We start from the raw sequence: 26846 nt of genomic DNA on the forward strand, positions 1-26846 counted from the left end.
GCAAGGTATGTTGGCAGGATATTTCTAACATACGGTGGCCCTAAATCATTGTGTGTAAAAACACGATACGAACTCGAAACTCAACATCGATAGCATGCATCTCAAAAAAAAAAAAATGCGCACATGTTATTATTGTTGTTATTTATTTGACTTCAACAAACAAATACAGACAGTAAAACAAAATGAATTTAAAAAAAAATTATTATTATTATTGTTGTTATTATTGTTATTATTATTTCTTTTAATTATCTTTTGGCCTACAGTACATTATTATTCACAACAAGAATGGTATGCACATGAAACCATGTACATGTACTCGATGTTGGTAAAGCTGGTACATACACTTCTGATTTTTGATCCTTTTCATTTCATTTTCGACCCAAACTATATATAACTATATAAATATTATTGAACTATTATTTAAGATGTCAAGGGGGTGTTTTACAGTAATTATTGTTACTCCAGGGCCGTCTGGTTTATAAACCTTTGGTCGCATTATGCAATTAATAAATATTCATTATTTTGGCAGCCATTATCCAATCTAGTGTTGCCGTAGGATGGCGAAGGTTGTTTGAATACTTCTATATTGACTCAAACAATATTTGTACCAAATTTAAAAGCATTTGAATGCACAATGTACAAATTTTGCCAAAATACTGTTTTTTGACAAAAAAATGCAAAAACATAAAAAAAGTAAAGCGCCCTCTTGTGGTGGCAGTAGCACAACCAAATGAGTTCAACTTTAAGTATCTACATGTACCAACCACCATTCTTGCCAAATTTCAGGAAAATAGGCCGAAGTACATGGCTGAAGTAGTGGTAAGAATACCTTCACCTGGGCCTTTGATTTAACTATGCACTTTACCCACAATGCCTTGCATCTAGAGCCATAGACTTGTACATTTGTCAGTCTGTTACCGTCAGTCTGTTACCACATGCGTCAGTCTGTTACCATGGTTTATTTCAATAATAACAAAATGGTACATGAATTTTCTTTGTCAATTCTGTTTATAGCTTGATGACTACAGAGAATCCAAAAAAGAAAGTTATTCTAACTAATATACATGTAAAACACTAAAAAAAATTTTTTTTTATATTTCGGTAACAGACTGACAGTGACACATAGTTTTGGTAAAATTTAAAAGCGGCAGGATTTTGGGTAAAATGCAAAACAAATTCAATTTTGTAATTCTAGGCAATAAAACGTGTTTTTTTGCTTAAATTACAAAATTCAAGAAAAATATACTTAATTAATTGGCAAAATATACCTAAAATTGCAATTTATTAAAATTTTGCTTTTTGACCAATAACTGCTTTTTTTCACCCATTGTCATGTCAATTTTGCATTTGATGTAAAATTGAGTGAATTTTTTGTAATTTGTACCTTATCAGCTTCAAAATGGTAGCCAACATGACCATTTATTATGAAAAACAATTTATGACCCTCAGGATGACATTTTCAATCCCATGAAAGCAATACATATAACAGTATTTTAAAGGCTTAGACAGTTAGAGCTGCTCCTTGATTTTGGATCAAGTAATAACTGAGAGTCATCATGGGGACACTGTTATTGTACAGTTAAGAGACTTAATCCTTTTTTGCCCTATAGATGTGACTCAGAAATGACTTAAGAATATCAAAAACAGGCACTGCGAAAGCTCTGCTGTATCTATGGGGAATCAAACAACACTAATAACTATGGGAATCCAGAAAACCATTCAGCTGATTGTACTGATTACAGGAAAAAATTGAACACTGTTTTCACACTATAGTTGAACGAGCCCTGTGGTTATCCTACTAAATTGTGTCGGTGATGTGTTGGGATATTGTGCAACCAGCTTAAAAACCACACTTTTTCCTGAATGACACAGGCATTCCCAAAGAGGAAAGTGCAATATTTGTGAACTGTTTAAAAAACATGGCACATCCTTGCACACTCATGGATTATGACAAAGTGGTACATGTACATCCATTTAATTTAGAACCTTGTATGACCCCATTCACCCCTTCACATAAACTGGAGATACATGTACTAGTCAAGGATCCCCAGGAAGAGACCATCTTCATCTGTACAATTTGCCAATGAATTTACTCAGTCCTCCTTCTGTACAAACCCCCTGCGAACAATGAAGCGTCATCATCCTGCCATGACTCCAGATGTGCAGGGAAAAGTCCTCACTGGAAGTTGAAAGAAGAAAAATAATGTCAGTTCAAATTTGTAGAATTTGAAAGAAATGTGGATTTGTTATGCACGCACCTTTTACTGGTACAGTCTTCAGGTTTCCTACCGGTACTTCATTTCCCATTTTGACAGTGATTTTTTTGTACATATACATGTACATGTACACATATGTAGTGTAATAATTAATCTCGCCAATTTTGGCACAGTGGAAAGAAAGCTATGTGCTTACTCTGTAAAACTTTAATACGTGCATGGATACAAAATTGTGCCATGTTGAAATGGAGCATGGTTATACATGGAACATGTACCGGTACATGTACATGATGTGCATTAAAATTGTACATTTATCCTAACTGGTACTTGTACACGCACTGTAACAAAGTGTACATGTACAGGTACAATGTACATTGTACATACCTGTACTTGTACATAAAAGTACATGCACATAAATGTCAGTAAGAAATCGTACAAATTGTAACCAATTACCAAAATAGAAAAATGTCTCAATATGTATCTTAATTTGAATAAAAATCACTAACCTGCCATATATCTTCCGATTTCAAAGAAAGCCATCCCACCGCATATGCTGGATCTGCAGTTCTTCAAGATCTGTCAGGCGTATCTGTACGTGAAATTGAGAAACAAAATTTTGTAAACTGATTTTACTTTTTAGAGGGATTTTTTTCCCTCATCATTTGCATGTCCATTACCACCCTATCTGTACACTGATAAAATTTGTCTGCATGGTTGGTCCACGTCCCGACATCCATAATCAGATAACCATCTCATCTTGAATATGTTGTAGATTCCTGAGATAAAATAACTGCAACTGTAAGGAAATGTGCAACGATGCAAACTAACATTTAACATTTTTTGTCAGATGCATTTGTTTACAGGCTACCGGTAGGCGTCAACAAACACAATCAATGTCACTTTTATTAGCTACAAAAGAAATATCATCATGATCAATGAGTTCTCATAGGTTGTATTATATGGGCGGCCAATAGGGCAAAAAAAAAAAATATAAAACAAAACCACAAAATTAAACGAAAATACACAGAAATAAACGAATAACTCAGAAATAAATGAACAACTCAGAAATAAACGAATATAACTCAGAAATAAACGAACAACTCAAAAATAAACGAACAATTAACTCAGAAATAAATGAACAACTCAAAAATAAACGAACAACTCAGAAATAAACAAACAACTCAAAAATAAACGATCAAATCAGAAATAAACGAACAACTCAGAAATAAACAATCAACTCGGAAATAAACAACCAACTCTGACATAAGCGAACAACTCAGAGTTAAACGACCAACTCAGAAATATATACAAACTCAGAAATAAACGAACAACTCGGAAATAAACGAACAACATCCCCAGGGTGTCCAGCAGCAGTACGCGCCACCATGTACCATACAGTACAGTAGCAGTACATACAGACGACATGTTGTTTACCGCGGCATCCAAGATGGCGGACACCTTGCATGGAGGGTAAAAATGTAGTGATTTTCGTCGACGACCCCCGAAGCCAGGAAGAAGTCTATTGAGAAAGGTTAGCCTGGGTTGCAGTTTAATTTTTATGATGAAAAACGTTGACTTTGTAAACGTTTACCATGGCATTCCGTCATGTCTAGTCTGTACGTCACGTGTACGAACGGTATGCCAATGCCGGCCGGGTTTGGCCACTGTACTGGGCTGGGTTTAGCCACTGTACTGGGCTGGGATGGCGCGGCTTGGCACTGCGCCATGAGCACGGTGGTCAGACTGGAAAGAATTCCATATACGTATGCCACTAGTTTTTCCCTTTAATGACTCATTAGCCATCAGAAAGAGGTAAAATGTCCTATAAAGTGAAATTTAGCAGGGGAAATATTGAAGTACATGTATCTAGTGAGAAAACACAAAATTTCCAGACCAGTCTCATACTCATAGTCATACTCCATGTACTCATACTTCATAGGGTTTGTACACAGGGTGTCAAGTGACGTCCATCTATGGAATTCTTTCCCCGGACGGGCATGGTCCATATGTCTTGTTTATTTTTTAAGCATTTTGCTGCTTTAAAGATCAAACGACTTCCGTGACTCTAAATTTTTTTTCATAATTCTAATAACAGAGACGTTTTACCCATTATTTTTCAGTTCGAGTTGAATTTTTTTTTAGTATTTTTACGCTTCAATGTTTACAAACGGAAAAGGCCCTTAGTACCATAATGTTGAGCACGATTGGTTGATCGTGATGCTATCTGTCGATTGCGCTGCCACCAGTCGAACTGCTTCTCAAATGCTTAAAGCCATTGACATGGTTAGTTATTCTGTTAAACTGTTTCTATACAGTTAGTGTTTGTCACAGGGTGTGTGTGATGCGTCTAGTGCAGTAGTGTAGTTGTAGATAGTATTGCACACCCCACTTTCTACCTTCAGCTGCTGCCGCTGGCTATACCCGTTCGGGGCGAAAAGGGGAGCCGAGTGCGTAAGTCTCCCTCTGCCAGTACATAGCCTCTCCACCATCAAGACTCCTGCCGTGCCTCCTCGTGGCAGCACACGGTAACTGGGCATCTTGCGGCCCCAGGCTGAACTGCAGGGGATCTCGGAGCAGCAGTGGGCCCCCAGAGACATGACGTGCAGGCCCACCGGCTTGTGGACACGCCCTAGCGCCATGTCAGTCACTGCCCCAGCTATGGGTTAAATAGTCCTTCCATCCCAGCTATTGGGTAAATAGTCAGGGCAGTCACCAGCCCTGCGGCGGAGGTTAAGTTCAACTTGACGAACGGCGAAGAGGGCGCAGAGAGGAGACCTTAGGTAGCAGCCAGTGACACCTGCAGCAAGACGTTTCCTGCGGCTGTCACAGCTATGCTGTGCCGTCGATACACAGAGCATCCTGCGAAGGGACACCACATTGCGCCAAGTGGTGTCGACATCTCAGGTGCAGCCTAACATGGATTACAACGAAAGGAATGAAGCTAATGCTATCGCATTGGGGAAACCGATGCTCCACAACGTATGGCAGTGGTGACAAATGTGCGAAGACCATATCAAGCTACCGCGTCCGGGGAAGCCGACAATCAAGATTGTGTCCCTAAGATCAAAGCCTCCAGAGGACAGCCTCTAACACTGGGAGCTTGGAATGTTCGTACTACCAATGATTCCAGCACCTCAATTAGACCAGAGCTTGCAACAGCAATCATCTGTAGGGAGCTAGAAAAAGCCGGCATTGACATCTGTGCCCTCAGCGAAGTACGACGTCCTGGCGCTGGCAACATTGTTGAGAGGAGCCACACGATCTTCTGGAGTGGTGGAGAAGACAAGACAGCTGGTGTTGGTTTTGCCATAACCAACAAACTAGCTGCCCAAGGTATTAATCCCATACCTATAAATGATTGAGCTTAAGAATGGAAGCTACCTAACACTTATTAGTGTGTATGGGCCAACCATGCAGAGAACACCACAGGAGAAAGAGGCGTTCTACGAGAAGTTAGGCGAATGTATAACCAAAGCAAAGAATGACTCCATCATTGTTCTTGGAGACTTCAACGCTCACGTTGGAAAAGACTGGCAAGCATGGCCATCTGTCATCAGTAAGCATGGTGTTGGCAAAATGAACTCAAATGGCCTCATGCTGCTCTGTACCCGCCTCCAGCTATCCATAATGGGTTCCATGTTTCAAATGAAGAACACCCTTAAGAACACATGGCAGCACCTTAGGTCCAAGCACTGGCATCAACTTGACCATGTTCTTGCTAATCAAGATGCTAGGCAATGGATCACAGTCACTAAAGTCAATCCAACAGCTGTCTGTTTCACTGACCACAGGCTTTTGGTTTGCAAATGTCTGTTCTCGATAAAACCAAAGAAAAGAGGTACTAAGCCACCAAGAAAACCTGACACCAACCTTACAATAGAGAAGAAAGATTTGCTGGACCAATTCATAACAGAGAAGCTGAACGAATGTACAGACGAAAATTGGGAAGAATGTAAAAGTGTGCTCCAGAACGCAGGCAAACAAGTTTTTGGAAAGAAAAAGAAGCAACAGAATGATTGGTTTGACGACCAGGATGAGGAAATACAAAGGCTGCTGAAAGACAAAAAGATGTACAGGAATGCTCTTCGTGAGCGTATAAGAAAACTCAAGAATGATTGGTTCCAGAAAAAGGCGGAAGAGGCAGAACGCTATTCAAAGGATAGGAACTCCAGAGAATGCTACGCCACGCTCAACACCGTCTACGGTCCTAGATCTAAGAGCACACACCCTATTAAAACCAAGGATGGTGAGCTGTTAACATCTCCAGAAAAATGCAAGGACAGATGGGTTGAGCACTTCTCAATCTACCAACTGATGTTGACTTGGATATTGTTAATGATATACATGTAGAAGATCATCCAATCACGGAAAGTCTTGATGACCCTCCCACTGAAGAGGATTTAGATACTGCCCTGAAAAACACCAAACTTGGAAAAAGTCCAGGTCCCGATGGCATTATTCCAGAAATCCTGGTTCATGGTGGACAGCGTCTGAGAGCATTTCGTCTAACCCTGTTTACAATGTTCTGGACTACTTCAGATAACATTCCTGCAGACCTGATAGATTGCAACATCACTATCCTCTTCAAGAAGGGTGACCGCAGTCACTGTGGCAACTATAGAGGCATAGCACTACTTAGTGTAGTTGGCAAAGCATTTGCTGATATTATTCTACAGAGACTGCAGCGCCTAGCAGAGAATGTGTATCCAGAGTCTCAGTCAGGATATCGCAGTGGTAGAAGCACCATCGATGGCATCTTTACCCTTAGACAACTAATGGAGAAGAGCAGAGAGCATCGCACAAATCTCTATATTGCTTTTGTTGATTTTACAAAAGCTTTTGATTCAGTCAACAGAGAACTTCTCTTCAAGATACTTGGCAAACTTGGCTGCCCTGCTAAGTTTGTACAGATCATTGGGAAGTTTTACACTGATGTTCATGCTCGTCTCATCGTTGATGGTGAGCTCACTCAAGCTTTTGAATATAACAGTGGCGTTAAACAAGGATGCAAGCTTGCACCAACCTTATTTGGCATTTATGCTGCTGTTCTTCTCTACCTTGCCTTTAAGAACATTAAGCACTCATGTAGCATCAAAGTGCGCTTTCGTTATGATGGCAACATCTTTGACTTAAAAAGACTAAAGGCCAAGTCCAAAGTTCTCAACAGCTACACACGTGAAGCACAGTATGCCGATGACATTGCCATCTTCAGTGATACCTCAGTTGGTTTGCAGCTTCTTCTAACTGCATATGACACTGTAGCAAAGAAAATGGGTCTCAAAATTAACACAGCTAAAACTGAGTGTATGTGCATTGGAAATCCAGCAGATTTTTATGTTGATGGAGTAAAGTTGATAAATGTCGACGACTTCAAGTACTTAGGCAGTCAGGTCAGCAAAGATTGCTCAATGAAAAAGGAAATCAATGCTCGAATCGAAGCCACATCCTGTTCTTTTGGCAGACTCAGAAAGAGGGTGTTTGATTCTAGAGATCTAACAGTAGAAACCAAGATAATGGTCTACAGCCAATGTCTCATGCCCTTACTTTCATATGGAAGTGAGACTTGGACCCTGTACTACCATCAAGTTGTACGTACTACACAGCAGAGACATCTGAGGCTAATTTTAAAGATTAAATGGGACGACTTTATCACTAATGATGAAGTCCTAGGGTTAGCTGGTGTTGAGGACATTGAGTTGAAACTGGTCAGGAACAGGCTACGCTTGTTCGGCGAAAGACCAGTAAAGAGCATAATGTACTGTAAACTTGCCAATGGCTCAAGATCAGTTGGACGTCCCAAACTCAGGTTTAAAGACACTTGCAAAAGTGCACTCAAATGTGGGAAGGTACTTGACGAGTGGAGTAGTACTGTAGATAATCGTCCAAAATGGAGAAAACTTGTAAATAATACATGTCAAAGTATAAATGACAAATGACTTCAGCAAAACAAGAAGAAAAGAGCCAGAAGGCACATGAAGAAAGAATCTATGTTGAAACCCGTTTCGGGCAGATAGGCGATATATATGTTTCTATACCTTATGTTTAGCCTGAAATACTCAGTGAACCCCAAATAAACTGTGAACTGCTGTGTGCACATTGCATTATTTTGGTGAGTCACAGAAAATATCATGCATTGTGTGTTTCGAAGCAGAGAAAATGAAGGAAAAAAAATGAATTGGATTTACTTAAACAAAATCTGCAGTTCATATCAGTTCTCTTTGGTTCCACTGGTTGTACAGGGTTCAAGGGTAATGGTAGTATTCAGAACAGGATGTCAGCATGATGATTAATTAGTAACTCTCAAATGTTGGTTTCAGGACGATTCTAGTAACATGGAAGGGAAGCCTTTGATGAAACAAGATCCTGCCGAGAAGCAACCATGAAGCGGAAACTACAACTTTAATATGCGTCATTTTCTCATGGGAGCAGGCCAAATGCAGCCCCATCAGCTGGTTGAGTCTGTTGCAGTAGCAAGTGTGACAGTTCAACGGTAAATGGGAAAACAGTGACATTTTCTTGGAAAGAAGATACCCCTAACCTATGGGAAGCGATTAAACCAAATGTTCAAAGTGCGCTGTATGCTATACTACAATATTTAGCCCTCACTAAATGCAGTAGGCCAATTTTTTTTGGGTCTGTGTAGCCCACATGTACTTTAGTCTTCGTTTTCACTCATCTAAATGCATGTCACATTTTCAGTTCTACATGTAAATTGTAACTGTACGACTTCTGCACACAGAAACTAGAAGAGGTGCTACATTTTGTTCTGCAAATATTTGTGAAAATTATTTAATTTTGACTAGATACATGTAATGTAGCGGCCAAACTCAGATTTCGTCTATTTGCCTAGTGAGGGCGCTGTACCAGAAAGACGATAACCAAGCATTCAAAGCAACATGGCTTTAGCGTTTTAGAGTTTGCAACTTGTGTGTTAAATTCTTCGTCCAAAGCAATAATCCTGCTGAGGTTTATTAAATGGTTGGTACAGCAGTTTACTCTTAAACAATTTATATCAATGATTTAGTGATTGGTGTGATATTAAGTACTGTTTTATAAGCCTAAAAGTTGTATTTTCAACGCATTTGAAGGTTGCATAGTCACATGTTATTTTGGATCATGTTATTGTTTGAAAGCACATGTATTATACTGCGGGTCGAGATTTATACAGGGTGTACATAAACCCTTCTTGCATGTTGACCTCAGTATTCTTTAAATGTGGAGTAGCTGGTGTAAATGCAATTGTTGGACTGACACTGGATTTAGGTCAAAGTCGATACACTCTCCATGTACATTGTAGGGGCCTACATGTGTATTTACACTGTACATAAACATTGCTTTGGACATGTGCATGTGTGCATGTGTTTAGAACATGAAAGTGATATGTAATGAGCTAATTCTGTTAGAATAAGGTTACACAAACACTGGGTAATTTCTTGTAACACATACATTTTATTTTCTATTTTATTGTAGTCAATCTGTGCCTGTGCCTGTGCCTGACATCATGTACCACTACAAAACTGTAACAGAAGTTGTGCTATACAATAAAGCTTCTGGATCTGCAGCACAGCATTCATGGCATTGTCATATTTAATCTTTGGCAGATTCATGTAAATTTTAAAGAGAGTTGTGTTAGGGGCCAATCACAAGTTTAAACTTCACACTCCCCCCTCATCCCCCACCCAATTCACCAAATGTCCCATCCTCCAGTGCCTCCTTGATGAAAAGCTACATTATTAAGCTACCTTTATTTTATAACTTTGGTTCTCTGGAGTATCCGAGGTAGTCAGGATCACACAAAAAGAATGTCTATTCTGAGTGCCCAGGTCACGAAAATAACACCGCTCTGAAAGCACGTGCGCGGCGGTTTCGTGCCCTGCTCCACACGTACACGGGATTACTATAAGTAAATGCGGAGTAAAGGTGCCTGACTATAATAAACTGGTTGCGTGTCTTTCGAAACAGGGAAGTAAAACGATGTTTCATGTAAACGCATTATAAACAGACTTCGTCAGGGTCTCTTTTTTGGGGGGAGGGGGGTGGGGGGGGGGGGGGTCCTAAGTGTTTATACTAAGTGTTTATACTGGCAATGCAATAATTATTTCTTAACCATTGTGGGGATTTATTGGGAGGGATGGGTGAGTACAAATTCGCAAAATAAATCACTATATTTTTGGCTATATTTTTAGCTATATTTTTGGCTTTATCTTAAGTAGGAAAGTGGACATGAACCTGAAAACAAATACAATGTATAAAGAACCAAGTCGTCTCTTTTCTTGACTGAAATTCTGGGAAACACTTTATTCATCAAATCACAATTACATACTTTCAGCTGCATTTAGCAAAACATTAAACATTGAGGTATACTGAAACACTTCAATATTTGAACCACTTTCAGTTTCCAAGAAAAAAACTTTACAAATGAAAGTTTCTCACAACATGGAATGACTTAAAAATATAGAACTGAAAAAAAGTGAACACGAAAATTAAGGCACAGTTTCTTTTTTGTGTGTGAGGTTATTAATGCTCTGGAAAACACTGATGTACAATGTACATGTACATATATAGTAACTATACTCTTGCTACATGTATAGACCATGAGCTTATAAAATTCCACAACTTGTCAGCAATTCGTTTTAAGACAATAACAAGATCATTCAACCGCTCCAGCCCTTGGCAACAACAATAATTATATTTCTTAATAATTACAAGGGTAAGAATGCAGGCATATAAGAACAAATAATAAATATTTAAGATTGCAATGGTTAAAAACTATCAAGCAATCAATTCTGTTCAGGCTAGTTTCCATATCAACGTAAGAAACGCAAAGTGAAACGAAAAAAAAAGGGACCAAAACTGCAGAACAGATAATATGGAAACATTTCATCTGGAAGTGTCGCCGACAACTCAGACAGACGCAAACTGTCTCGCAGACGATCAGCAAAGTTGCCAGTGGTTCATAATGTTACGCAGTCTGCGTATTTTCTGAACGTTGATATGGACTTCGAGTGCAGTGTACAGCCGTTCGCAGAGGTTTGTATTGTATTATCGATTTTCAATATACATGTACAGCATAAACGCTACTGACAAATTGATTAATTTTTTTAAATAAAACTGGAAGTTGTTATTTAGAGAACTTTGATTGAACTGATTATTTTTTTTTTCACTGTAATGTGTCATCTTGCGTACCAGGCAAATTTACATGCGTTGCAGTCTACATGTACACGTCATCAAACAAAACCTTTTGTGCTTCCAAGTCATCATGCGTTCGTTCCAAAATGTGTCCATTTCAAAATGTGTCCGCATCTAGCAATGCTTGTTCTTTTTGCCATGTGAACAAGATGGCGCATATTACATGTACCATGAAAGTGCTTATTCCTCAGGGTTTTTTTATCATCGAACAATACATGCAATATTCCATGCGACATGGCGTAAGAATCCCCAGCGCCTGATTCGTCAGTTTGTGAGTTGTTGATCACACGTCATTGTATTAAACATGCCAAATCATTATCCGGTCGCACCACAAAAGTGGTATAGTTCAATCCATGGTAAAATACTAGAGTTCCATTGAAATTGGTCATGTTCATCTTCCAGTGCGGATGTTGTGTCCAATTATCTTGACAGGGAAAATGGGTAAATCACTCTGCGTACTTGACCTAGGGTATATTAAAGAATAGAGAAAGGAGAGAAAAAATTATAATCAATCAATATACATGTACATTTACTGGGAGAGAAATATTAGGTTAGTCGTTGACATTGCAAAAATTTGAAAAACTAAAAAGACATGAATCTGGGACTGAGATTAATGTGAGAATCATTTCCAATTTTGTTAGGAAATACTTAAAAAAATAATTTTCTTGACTCTTCATACTCATAGACTTTGAACACAACCGCTGAATTAAGTGGCGTCTGGATACTACATTCTTTCCTAATGCATAGCCTACATGCACATGGGATGTGTATTTGTTTTGTTCGTACTTGATGCGACATGCAAAAGTAACGGGTAGGAACCTATTGTCGACATCAGTCGCGATGCCCCCTGGACGTACATGTACACATGTACATATAGTAGTGGTAATACACATCCATACACTGCATACACGAGTGACGTCATCTGAATCAGACGTTGCCAACCGAAATCATGCAATTTTCGCGTATATTTCACATCAAAATATAAATTGCCCACAAAACCTGCAGAGATGGGAATAGTACGGTTTTAAAGCATACATGTAACTCTTCAAGAGTCCAGGAATTTTATCCCGAGGTGATCCCGAGGTAGTCGGGATCACTGAAAACGTGCAGGTAGTGCTAACAAAAAAGGATTTTCATACCTCATTTTGCAAGCCTAATTTATCACCTTTACAACAATATAATCACTAAAAAATGGTATCATTCGACGCCAAAAAATATTTTTTCACTTACCCCTCCATGTTGGCCCAACACTGCCGCGAAAACGGGTTTCTCGTTGGTCTTCCAGGGGCACTGCCGAACGCTCGCGAAACCTCGTGAATTCTCGAAGGTCCGAGACCATACAACTCCCTGAAAATAAAACTTCGTTGTGTGCCTCATTATCTAGCACGCTGCGCACTGACTGGACGTCAATAATTTTTCCTTGAAATGACCTACCAGTCATCAGAAAGCAATAACATGTTGCACTAAGTCAAATTTAGCAGGGAAAACATTGAAGAATTAAAAACAGAAATGTTCAGACCACTCTCAAAGTTGTATACATGGTCTCAAGTGACGTCCGTATATGGAATTATTTCCAAAATGTGGACTGCCGTATAATTAACAGTTTACATTCAGTCTCTGAAGTTAGTTTTCAAAACCAAACTTGATGAAATACATTCAATCCTTGTACATATACATGTTAAGTTGCTCCTATTCTTAATGTCACATTTAGCTCTGTAGAAAAACAAATTGCTTTGTAGAAAAATGTATTTGAACTGTCCTACATGTAGGTGCATATATTTCACTTAAAATTGCACTAACTATTCATTGCAAAGTATAGATTTTTAAAGATGACTAAAAAGTCTGCAATTGGTTGACAAAAAATGTTAATGTCTAAAATATAATTTTAATTACATGTACATGCACTTTTACTCTTTGAACTATAGAGCAATCACATTTATGGCAAGACCAATTAACTAGTTTTGCCAAATAAAATTTGTGCAAGGTGTCTCGATAAAAATTGCAACCTTAACTTTTTATCCCCAAACCCTGGTTTATATGGTAAAACATTGACCTTTTTGAAATTGGAGGATTTTGTCCTCAATGGTTTTCAAAAATCCTCATTGAATGAAACATGTACCTGTACTATGAGCACATCGCTGCATGTGGGCATAGGTGAAAATTCGAAGGTCACAACAAGAAGGCACACTTACAACTGCCATCTGCCTCTGCACTTGATGAAACTATGCATGATTCTCCTTAAGCATGGGTTTTGATTCCTTCAGTTGCAAAGGAAAGTTGCAGTCCTGTTTGGCTAGAATCACTTCCTTTAGTGTCACCTCTCTCAACATTGACAGACTCTTCACCTCAAAAAGTCCTCAGACAGAATCCTCAATGACAACCTGGACAGGGGTTGCCGAGCAAGTTCCAAACTAATTGAATCATCTGCATAGATGCTCATCAGTGGTTGCGAGTGAACTTTCTCTCATAAATGTATTTGTGGATTTTGGGGGGTCTTGTAATAAAAAAACTCTATAACTTTAAAAGTGCATTTGCCATTTTACAAGGTACATGTATTCAGGGAGCCGCAGCTACTAGCAGTGTTGTAGGTCTCGAGACCGGTCTCGGTCTCGGTCTCGGTCTCGAGACCACTTTTTGCTGGTCTCGGTCTCGGTCTCGGTCTCGGGAGCTGTGGTCTCGGTCTTGGTCTCGGTCTTGGTCCCCTTTGGTCTCGATATTTTGGCCGGTCTCGAGTTGAGACCAGCCAAAAAGTGAGGGGGCGGATTCCGCCTCGGCCCCAGTTTAGGATTAAACAAAGAATCAGTTGAGGGCAAATGTGACTGCAGTGTGATGCTAATAGACATGTCTCTCTTCACTTTGTGAGTGAGGCATAGTCCAACAATCATTGCTCCTTTTCTTATTTCTCGTTTTTATTGTGGGATGGTTTGTTGAAACAAGCACTTTATAGCCATCCTCATTGATTCCAAATACAACTGGGATTAAAATCTTATGAATCAAGATTGAAACATTATTCTTACCGTCAGATTTTTTGTTTTTAATATGGGAAACAATTCAACTCTTATTCCCCAGAAATATTGGTGATTTTTTTTCTATTTTCCTTTTCAATTTTTCCTTTATTCGTGGAGGTGGGAAATATTTTTTTTTCATTATATTTATTAATGGATATTCATCAATTCGTAGACCGTTAAATTGCTAATAGTGGTGGACAGCTGAATTTTGTGAGCTCTTTATTAAAATAGACACGACTTGGGAATAGAGAATGCAAATTACGTGAAATTTTCAGAGTTACTACTCAATAACATGTTCTTTATCCCAATCATATTTTTTTATGAAGTGGAGGGTGCCATTTTTTTTTTTTTTTATCATACTCGCTAAATGCTGTTTACGGCCATCACAATAAACAAATGAAATATTGGCAATTTGTTGTACATGTACTTGTAAATTACTAAAATATTTAAGTAAATCGCCCGGCAAAGTAGCCGATGCGGGCGATACGCTGGTACAAAACACAAAATAGGTGTGCACACGCAGCCATGAATCCTAAAAGTACATGTACATCTCGCCCACCACATTCAGTTTGTGACAGCGCCCTTCTATTGTGTCGGCCATATTCTCCAATAGGCTAATGGCGATGATGACGGCGGGCAGATTAACAGAAGATAGATCAGGCAAATATGGTCCATCGATCTTCTATAGTACATTGTATATGTAATGGTATTGACATTATACACAAATAAAGTGGCATTACATTTCAGCCTAAGCCAGGCCCCTCTGGCTACCACCTCTCATTTTTTGGGTCTACATGAACAAGTCTATATTCCATGACTGAAATTTAAAAAAATAAATCAATATTTTCTTGCTCCAAATTTTTTTCGAATCAGGTTTACAAGGAGGTCCAATGTAAAATTAAAGTTGCATTTAAATATCCGTTAGTGGTCATTGCTGAAACCAAGGGCTGGCTCTGGAGTTTAGGGTCCGAGTTCCTATAACAGATGAAACATCCACCTTTAACTTTTTACTTTTGTCAAGTTTCAACATGTTCAAGTTTTGCAAAAACTAGTACAAATTGTCGTACTCCTAAGTTAGAGTTTCTTCATCAGATTTACACTTTATAGTAGTTAAACAATATTTTTTTAATTGATTGTGACAATAACAAATTCTGTTGCCATGTTGTAATTCATGGCATGAAGCAAACACGAAGAGCACTCGCATGACACAATTAAGCAGGTACAAGTGATTCCTAACTTTCAATCACTTCCTTCACATCCCCATGAACATCAACATCTCAAGGACAGACTGTTCAGCTGTAATTAGTGTCTTGTTGTTTATTTAGATTATTATTATTTATTATCCGCGGTCTCGGTCTCGGTCTCGGTCTCGGACCATTTCGGTCTCGGTCTCGGTCCGTCTTGAAGGGGCTGGTCTCGGTCTCGGTCTCGGTCTCGCAGCTTCAGGTCTCGGTCTTGGTCTCGGTCTCAAACTATCCGGTCTCGACTACAACACTGGCTACTAGTAGCCAGCTGCTGTCTACATACTTGTATGTAAGATCTGGTAGTTCAGCTAGAATTTCAGTCCATATTTGGCATGGGCTGTGGAATGCAGCACTTATCAGACAAGACTAAAGTTGCTTTCTTTCAGTTGAGTTTCTGTTGCTTTTCCATCTGGATCATTGATGTAGCCAGCTTGACCACCGTTCATAATATCCTGCACTCTGTTGGGACAAATGACAAAATAAGTGAAACGGTTTAGCATGAAAAGTTGCCAAAATCTCATCACAAACTCTTTAAGTCCAGGCCTACAGAGATGTTAATCAAGTTGTAATCAGGGGCCTGATGGTGGCAATGTAGAGTAAAACACAGTGCAATCATACGTATATCATAAAGCTATCCAGAAATAGTGTGATCCCTGGACATCTCCATGACAGTGACCATATGGTGACCCTGTGCACAAACATGGGCGTCGCTCGTATTTTTTCTAATGGGGGGGCAAAAGATATTTTTCCCAAAAAATTCCTGTATTTCTCAACATATTCTCGATTTATCAGTTTTAGAGGGGGGCAGGGACATTTTAACCCCCCCCACACATTAAATGTACACAAATATGACTTCACTCCTCTTGTCCTTCAATTTCTTTTTTTTCCCTCTTTTTTTGGGCTCCGGGCGGGAGGGGGGGGGAGACAGCGCCCTGCCCCCCCCCTTGCGATGTCCATGTGAACAAACCCTATGAAAATGGTCTGAAAAAAATCATAGTGTTTTCTCGGTAATTGCTTCAATATGTTCCCCAGCTGATGGCTGTTAGGTCACTGCAGGGAACAATTAGTGATGGGAAGATTCCCATACCTGGCCATCCCTGTGCACAAACCTTACGAGACTCAGTGGTCTGAACATTTCTATTTTAAGTGTTTCCTAAGTACTTCAATATTTTTCTCCAGCTTAATTTTGCTTTTTAGTACATATATTATCACTTTCTGATGGATGATAGGTCACTGATGAAGGGAAAAAATAGTGATGGCCAGATATGGGAATCTTTCCACATCGGATAATCATGATAATCCACCGTCTGACCATTTATGGTCCGTGGTCTGACCACCGCACCGCCGCGCCAGTACACAGTGGCCAAACCCGGCCGTACAGACATGATGGGATACCATTGTAAACATTTACAAAGTCGACATTTTCCATCATGAAAATCAAACTGCAACCAGGCTAACCTTTCGCATAGACTTCTTCCTGGCTTCGGAGGTCATCGACGTAAAACCACTACATTTTATCCTCCGTTTTTTTCTACATGTTCATCGCGCAAAGCGATGCAAGGTGTCCGCCATCTTGGATGCCGCGGTAAACATTCATCTGCACTTCTGTACTGTATGGTACATGGTGGGCGCGTACTGCTGCTCGACACCCTGGGCACGTTGTTTGTTTGTTTCTGAGTTGTTTGTTTATTTCTGAGTTCGTATATATTTCTGAGTTGATCGTTTATTTCTGAGTTTGTCGTTTATTTCTGAGTTGTTCGGTTATGTCTGAGTTGTTCATTTATTTCTGAGTTGATTGTTTATTTCTGCATTGATGATTTATTTCTGAGTTGTTTGTTTATTTCTGAGTTGATCGTTTATTTCTGAGTTGTTCGTTTATTTCTAAGCTGTTTGTTTATTTCTGAGTTATTCGTTTATTTTTTTGTATTTTCGTTTAATTTTGTGGTTTTGTTTTACACATGTTGTATTTGTTTTGGTCTTTTTTGCCCTATTGGCCACCCATAGTATTATGCAAGAAGTTTGGTGAATTCACATCCACAATCCCACACGAAAAACAAATTTTTCTCGGCAACAACAATCAACATACATTTGACATACGGCGAGTGGGGGCCGCCATTTTTCTTTCTAATCATCCCCATAAAAAATACACGTGAAAATAGCCAAACAAATTCGCAAATATAAAAAATCTTCCCGCTGTACCTTGTGTTTTTTCTACTCCAACAGAGTAGCCAACATCTCTTCTCCAGGTTGCAATCTTGATTTCTTGAGGGAAAACTCATATTTGTCTTTAAACAAGTAATTTTTGGCCTCTCCCACAAGCCACGTTTCACGCGTAACTGTATGCAAACATAGACTCGCTACACGTCGCGTACGCGCTACAGCGTGAATCGCACTATCAATCTTTCACCACAGAGGGCGCACTCTTTTATTTTTGTGAAACAGCCGTGATCTACAACACTTTTGGACACAGCACAAGCTAATCATAACGAAGCCAAAATAACCCTTTTTTAATTGTTTAATAGTGTTTTTAGAAAACTGAAAACATTGTTCAAAGTTTTGTGTGCCTGGCAATTTCCGTCTGTTTCTACTAAAAGTTGCATGCTTGAAGCTTGAAAAAGCCATTGAAAACTCCTTAGCTGGGAGAGCATTTTCCTAAAATATCTGCTTCATGAAGCATTACTTTGTTCGTAGGATATATTGAATAGTCATTCACCATTTAAAATCAACATTTGGGGTAGGTAGGTTGGTAAAAACAGTTTCGAAAAAAGATCGAAATTTTTTAACATTGCATTTCTATTGCAGTGCACTGTAAAACTATAAAATATCTTTTTAAAAATGACCATGTTGTTCTTCATGCTTGTAGAATGAGTCCTTACCTGCTTCTGAAAGGCAAAAAGACCAGACAAGGAAAAGCCCTACAGGCACTTTTGATAGACAACATCTCATTGAGTTCCTAGAGAAGAAAGCTAAAGAAGAAAAAGACTGGGAAGACAAGGTTCCGTATAAAGCTGGAGAAAAAAGAGGTAAGATCCGAGTTGTTCTTCAAGATACATGTACTCCTAAGTTTGTCCTTGTATGGTCATTAAAGGATAACAATTGTTGTAATGTGCATAGTGATCGGAACTGAATACTGGTCCACTGGGTATTGGCAGTGTTGTAGTCTTTTTTCTGAGTACCAAGTACTGCTGAATACTTATGTTACCAAGTACGAGTACTTTTACCTCTGGAGTACAAGTACAGGTCTACAAGTACTTGTATTTCCGAGTACGAGTACTTGTAGTTCCGCGTATGAGTACGAGTACTTGTATTCCGAGTACAAGTACTTCTATGTCCGAAAACGGCCATACGGCAAATGGTTCATTGTGCGTAATTGGCCCAGGCCCAGTCAGACCGATATACAGACCCACTCACGGCTAGCTGTGAAACGTGGTTGTACGGATGTGCAGACGTTAGTATACATTGTAGGCTTGGCCGTGTTTTCTGGAAAGCTGTTTTTGCGAATTTTTTTTTTTTAAAGCAGCAATCCAGCAGTTTATCATATATACCTGCCAACCATTCCAAATTTGGCGGAATCATTACGAAAATACGAGCTGTATTCCAAAACTGTAATGCCGAAAAATTTGTGAAAACGACTTGGAACAGCGTGTTTGTCACACACTCGCTTTTCGGTTTGTATACAGTATGGATATTATAGCAATATTATTAACGGAATTTGCACTTTTCTGAAACGGAAAATCATTGGCCCTAACATTGCCATGTGAGTATGTGTTTTCATCATGTTCGTAGTTTTTACGAAACGTTTTTCGAACTTCTTGTGACATCATCATGACTTCCAAGGCAACGAAAAAGGGACAGTTTATAGTGACAAGTATTGAAAGCAGTTTGAGTTTATCATAACATCCAGAAAATAAAACAACATGCGTTTTGCAAGGTATGTTGGCAGGATATTATTAGTTATCCTGCGAGCGCGAGTGGAACACGGAATACTGTAGTGCGTCTGTGTCCCACATACCACAAGGCCGAATGTGGGACACAGACGCACTACATTTTCAGTGTTCCACGAGTGCGAGCGTGATAACGAATTTATCTTTAAGCAAACTTGACGCGCAGTACAGTTGGAACTAGCAGACTTTACACGGACATTCAGCAGTTTAGCGTATGCAGCTGGAATGTTGCCCGCATCTTGGAACAGCGGAATACGCAGAGTGCGGTATGGACCGTGGCAGTGCGGTATGGTTATATGTAGCACGGCTTGTTGCCATGGATCGACCAATCAGGATCGAAGATTCAAGTTTGCTTGAAGATAATATATATTGTTATTATTAATTTCACCTCAACAAACAAAATACAGACAGTAAAAAAAAATTAATAAAGAAAACCCCTAAGCACGAATGCACAATAAGCTCTGGCCTGGTTCCGAAATGTCTCACTTCATATATGCAAAATAGACAAACACGCGCATCTATCGAGACAAAGGGGCGTGTTCCAAAAAGTTTTGCCAAGAGTGTATTTACTGACGACTGCATTGCATTTGGTCAATTTTTGGTCAGTTGGTAGTTATATTTTAATGGGAAACTTAAGCGTATTCTCATAAAGCTCAAACCGCGTTTTGACCAGATCCATCGCGGTTTGACCGATCATTAGTTACGAGCAAAACATCAAGCACTTCTGCCTCCTTTGCAAGTCAATGCAGCTGACTTACAATCTTATTGAAATATGTTCATAACGCGGTGACCGTGGTCGTGTGTGCGGTGAACGCAATTGGCTCCACAGAGGCATAACTGCTGATTGGCCACTGCGTTTACATTCCTTTGATGTCTGGAGACGTCTGCATTTTGACTTTACATACAAGTATGTAATTTATCCACTGGATTGTTGAATATACATGTGTAGAGTGCAACATTTTTTTTCCTCGATAGCAATGCTGGTGTTGTCAGGGCTAAATATTGTAGTATAGCATACAGCGCACTTTGAACATTGGGTTTAATCGCTTCCCATAGGTTAGGGGTATCTTCTTTCCAAGAAAATGTCACTGTTTTCCCATTTACCGTTGAACTGTCACACTTGCTACTGCAACAGACTCAACCAGCTGATGGGGCTGCATTTGGCCTGCTCCCATGAGAAAATGACGCATATTAAAGTTGTAGTTTCCGCTTCATGGTTGCTTCTCGGCAGGATCTTGTTTCATCAAAGGCTTCCCTTCCATGTTACTAGAATCGTCCTGAAACCAACATTTGAGAGTTACAAATTAATCATCATGCTGACATCCTGTTCTGAATACTACCATTACCCTTGTACCCTGTACAACCAGTGGAACCAAAGAGAACTGATATGAACTGCAGATTTTGTTTAAGTAAATCCAATTCATTTTTTTTCCTTCATTTTCTCTGCTTCGAAACACACAATGCATGATATTTTCTGTGACTCACCAAAATAATGCAATGTGCACACAGCAGTTCACAGTTTATTTGGGGTTCACTGAGTATTTCAGGCTAAACATAAGGTATAGAAACATATATATCGCCTATCTGCCCGAAACGGGTTTCAACATAGATTCTTTCTTCATGTGCCTTCTGGCTCTTTTCTTCTTGTTTTGCTGAAGTCATTTGTCATTTATACTTTGACATGTATTATTTACAAGTTTTCTCCATTTTGGACGATTATCTACAGTACTACTCCACTCGTCAAGTACCTTCCCACATTTGAGTGCACTTTTGCAAGTGTCTTTAAACCTGAGTTTGGGACGTCCAACTGATCTTGAGCCATTGGCAAGTTCACAGTACATTATGCTCTTTACTGGTCTTTCGCCGAACAAGCGTAGCCTGTTCCTGACCAGTTTCAACTCAATGTCCTCAACACCAGCTAACCCTAGGACTTCATCATTAGTGATAAAGTCGTCCCATTTAAACTTTAAAATTAGCCTCAGATGTCTCTGCTGTGTAGTACGTACAACTTGATGGTAGTACAGGGTCCAAGTCTCACTTCCATATGAAAGTAAGGGCATGAGACATTGGCTGTAGACCATTATCTTGGTTTCTACTGTTAGATCTCTAGAATCAAATACCCTCTTTCTGAGTCTGCCAAAAGAACAGGATGTGGCTTCGATTCGAGCATTGATTTCCTTTTTCATTGAGCAATCTTTGCTGACCTGACTGCCTAAGTACTTGAAGTCGTCGACATTTATCAACTTTACTCCATCAACATAAAAATCTGCTGGATTTCCAATGCACATACACTCAGTTTTAGCTGTGTTAATTTTGAGACCCATTTACTTTGCTACAGTGTCATATGCAGTTAGAAGAAGCTGCAAACCAACTGAGGTATCATTGAAGATGGCAATGTCATCGGCATACTGTGCTTCACGTGTGTAGCTGTTGAGAACTTTGGACTTGGCCTTTAGTCTTTTTTAAGTCAAAGATGTTGCCATCATAACGAAAGCGCACTTTGATGCTACATGAGTGCTTAATGTTCTTAAAGGCAAGGTAGAGAAGAACAGCAGCATAAATGCCAAATAAGGTTGGTGCAAGCTTGCATCCTTGTTTAACGCCACTGTTATATTCAAAAGCTTGAGTGAGCTCACTATCAACGATGAGACGAGCATGAACATCAGTGTAAAACTTCCCAATGATCCGTACAAACTTAGCAGGGCAGCCAAGTTTGCCAAGTATCTTGAAGAGAAGTTCTCTGTTGACTGAATCAAAAGCTTTTGTAAAATCAACAAAAGCAATATAGAGATTTGTGCGATGCTCTCTGCTCTTCTCCATTAGTTGTCTAAGGGTAAAGATGCCATCGATGGTGCTTCTACCACTGCGATATCCTGACTGAGACTCTGGATACACATTCTCTGCTAGGCGTTGCAGTCTCTGTAGAATAATATCAGCAAATGCTTTGCCAACTACACTAAGTAGTGCTATGCCTCTATAGTTGCCACAGTGACTGCGGTCACCCTTCTTGAAGAGGATAGTGATGTTGCAATCTATCAGGTCTGCAGGAATGTTATCTGAAGTAGTCCAGAACATTGTAAACAGGGTTTAATAGAAGAAATGCTCTCAGACGCTGTCCACCATGAACCAGGATTTCTGGAATAATGCCATCGGGACCTGGACTTTTTCCAAGTTTGGTGTTTTTCAGGGCAGTATCTAAATCCTCTTCAGTGGGAGGGTCATCAAGACTTTCCGTGATTGGATGATCTTCTACATGTATATCATTAACAATATCCAAGTCAACATCAGTTGGTAGATTGAGAAGTGCTCAACCCATCTGTCCTTGCATTTTTCTGGAGATGTTAACAGCTCACCATCCTTGGTTTTAATAGGGTGTGTGCTCTTACATCTAGGACCGTAGACGGTGTTGAGCGTGGCGTAGAATTCTCTGGAGTTCCTATCCTTTGAATAGCGGAATGATGCATTATTACAGAAATTAGGTCAAAGGTCACAGTAACATTAAAGGTCATGGTGACCTACTTTTCACAGAATTCAATTTTTACAAAAGAATTGGCTGAATTATGGTCATTTTACTATAGTTAAAAACATTAAAGTTAAAACAAAATCGACAATGAACAATGATCCTAAAAGCTAAAATCAGACTGGTGTATAGATGCACATAAAAACACTAGAAAATGTACTTAAAAATATGTTAAGGAAGTGTTTGGGGGGAAGAGGTATGGAAAGCTGACCAGGGAATGGGTTTGGCTGGGTGAATGTTATTGTTATTGGAGAATTTTATGCAGATTCTGGATTTCCAACGTTTTCTGTTTCCGTAATATTGCCCAAAAACTTCTGGCGAAGTATAGGCCCTAATTTACAATAATGTTATTGTTATTGGAGAATTTTATGCAGATTCTGGATTTCCAACGTTTTCTGTTTCCGTAATATTGCCCAAAAACTTCTGGTGAAGTATAGGCCCTAATTTACAATAATGGATGGACTGGTGACAAGTTTCATAAGCAATGCAGTCAAGAACCTGATAGACATCAATGCAGTGTGCGCAGTGGAGTACTTGAGGACCAGACTAAAAATAATTTTCAATGGGTTTGCACCTCGTGTTTGTATATATCGCGTGTGGATGTGTGTGTATTGTGCATGTACTGTGCAGTGACGATCGTGAGCTACATGTAGCAATTCGTAAACACATTGGTGTCAAAATTGTTGCGATGAGACCCATCAGCAGTGCGAGATTTTGATCAAGGAATTTAAGAGAATGGTTGGAAGAACTGGTAATAAAGTGTCATTGTGGATGGAAATCAGTTTGAGCTGCAGTAGTGCTTTATAAAAAACAGCCACCACCAACACAAACATGTTTTGGAAGCCTTTGAGTTTATGAGTAAGATTAGTAACTTAACACCGTTAATATTTTTTGTGTGAATCATTTCTTTCTCTTTGCAAACATGCAAAAGTAATAACATCACACACAGAAAAAGACATTATTGAATCAATCACGTATGGATTATATTATTTAATATCCAGTTATGTTTTTCCTCATTTTCCCCCCATTTTTTTTCTTTACTGAAGCGACAAAATTTCCAAACATTACAGAAATTATGGTACATAAAATGTACATGTCATATACGGACATACGTGCATGTACATGTAATACATGTACATATAATACATGTACATGTACATGTATACATGTCAACCGAAGTTCGTGGATTTTTCATTTTTGTCTAATCTCACCCCTGATTTACACAAAAAAGTAATTTCTCTTTCAATCAAATTTTACTTTGCGACAGTAAGTGTATCATCACAATGACATTATGATGTCATAAACATGTACTCTGCATTTGGAAAAAATTCCCATACATGTATGTATATTTTTATTCTGATCACAAAACGTGAAAAACTATTGTGTTGTACCTGTAGTTTGTTTTTTGTAATTGTTTTGAGATCTGTGTTTTTCTCACTGTGTGAAAACAAATCTTGGGTTTAAAAGTAGAACTGGTTTGAAGGTTTGAGATTGTGTTTTTCCTCAGGTAAAATATATGAAACCAAGAAAGCAGAGCTGATGAAGAAAACAGAAGAAAATGTGAAGCTAGATCCTGAATGGGAACATGCTCTAGAAGAGGCTACAGAAGAAGACTTGGTGAATCTTGCAGGTAATGCAAAATATGAAGGTCAGGTCAAAGATTGTATCCGTATTTACAGCTGCAACAGTTAAGATTTTGTAGTTGACATCTATACTATAATTCCGGGAATCTCTGTGTGTCTGTCTGTCTGTCTGTCTGTATTTTGATTATCTCCCGAACCGGGTGCCGTATGAGTTTGAAAATCAGCGGGTGTATTGCTTGGGACACCAGGATGTGCAGTGCCAAGTTTGAAGTGGTTTGGATGAGCGGTTCTCGAAAATTAAAAAGCTGCAAAAAAGCAGCATTTTTTTAGCCTCAACTTTGCAGATTATAGCCTAAAACACACACAGTCCTTTTCAATTGTTTACGTCATGTTTGAGCTAAAACGCGCGCGCTCAATATGACGCAACAATGGAAAAAGGATGGGCACACGCATTGTAGGGCGATCATTGCCCAGGGTATTGGTGAATAGCATGCACTGCGTACCATGTTTCCGTAACTCACTTACGTGAGTAGCTGCACGGGCACATGCATTTTGCAGGCGACTGAGCAACCATCACTGTTGGCTCATCCTTTCTATAATTCCAGGAATCCTTCTGTGTGTGTGTCTGTCTGTCTGTCTGTCTGTCTGTCTGTAATTCGATTATCTCCAGAACCGGGCACTGTATGAACTATGAAGTTGAAAATCGGTGGGTGTATTGCTTAGGACACCAGAATGTGCAGTGCCAAGTTTGAAGTTGTTTGGACGAGCGGTTCTTGAAAAAGCTGCAAAAAAGTTATATTTTCTGAGGCAAACGTGCCAGCATATAGCCTAGACCACCACGTACTGATGTTCTTTTCAATTGTTTACGTCATGTTTTAGCTAAAGCGCGCGTGCTCAATATGACGCAAACAATGCAAAAAGGAAGGGCACGCGCACGTGCATTGTAGGGCGATACCATTGTCCAGTATGGGTGAATAGCACTGCATACCATGTTTCCGTATGTACACGTACGTGGTGGCTGCACGGGCACATTATTTTTGCAGTCGACTGAGCGACCATTGTTGGCGGTTGACTGAGCAACCTTATGCAGGGCGATACCAATGTCCAGTAGGGGTGAATACCTATCTTTTTGCAGCGTTTTCGAGAACCACTCGCCCAAACAACTTCAAACTTGGCACACACTTTGACTTGAGTGTGCTTCAATCTGTGAAAACAGCACCATTGAATCGCGTGCGTTGTTTGCACAAGCAGTTCTCAAAAAATTTGCAAGCATGCAACCACTACCAGTGGCCAAGCAATTTGTGCTTCCTGAACATGCACATTTAAGACGGGCACTCGCATTTAAAATCTTTGATGGAGATGCTCAAGTTATTCATTTTTTAACTTACGTGTACATTGGGGCAAATTTTATGGGTTCAATAACTATTTCTTGCATTATGAGCAGTTTTTTGGAAGGCCGTTCTCAGCGATTTGTTTTTTAGAACGTGCTCATCCTTACTATAATTCCAGGAATCTCTGTGTGTGTGCGTGTGTGTGTGTCTCTCTGTTTGTCGATTATCTTCAGAACCGGGCACCGTATGAAGTTGAAAATTGGCGGGTTTATGCTCGGGACCTCAGAATGTGCAGTTTCAAGTTTGAAGTTGTTTGGATGAGCGGTTCTCGAAAAAGCGGCACAAAAGCAGCATTTTCTGAAGCCTTAATGTTGTGTGATGTCACAATTAACTACACGTGTGTACGTACGTGTGCAAAGAGCTAGCTGACCTGGGGGCTATTCCATTATCAACAATGGGGAGTTCACTGGGGGGGGGGGGAAGGGGGGCTATTCCATCACCAACAATAGGATAAACAATAGCACAGTTTTTTCTATGTTTTCTTACTATAATTCCGTCCATATTAAAAAATGTGCGTTCAACCTGTGAGTGTACGTGTGCGTTCAACCTGTGAAAACAACACCATTGAATCGCGTGCGTTGTTTGCGCGAGAAGTTCTCCAAAACGCCGCAAGCAACCAGTGGCCAAGCGATTTGCCCTTCCCGAACATGCACATTTCAGACGGGCACTGCACTAGTCATCAACAAAGAACAAAAACATTGCAAACAGAAATTTAATGGATATTGGCTAACTGATCACAAGGTCGAGTACA

General features: G+C 39.5%; 1 protein-coding gene across 1 annotated transcript in view; it reads left to right on the forward strand.

The window, feature by feature from the left end:
• Positions 1-26846, forward strand: part of LOC119744613 (tropomodulin-3-like) — a 75509-nt gene that overhangs the window by 21310 nt on the left and 27353 nt on the right. Inside the window, exons 3-4 of the mRNA XM_038220647.1 lie at positions 18521-18680; positions 24629-24751. Coding sequence (XP_038076575.1) covers positions 18521-18680; positions 24629-24751 — 283 coding nt within the window. The remainder of the gene's footprint in view (positions 1-18520; positions 18681-24628; positions 24752-26846) is intronic.

The sequence above is a fragment of the Patiria miniata genome, unplaced genomic scaffold (assembly GCF_015706575.1).
Source record: "Patiria miniata isolate m_02_andy unplaced genomic scaffold, ASM1570657v1 HiC_scaffold_7, whole genome shotgun sequence".
Taxonomy (NCBI): Eukaryota; Metazoa; Echinodermata; class Asteroidea; order Valvatida; family Asterinidae; genus Patiria; species Patiria miniata.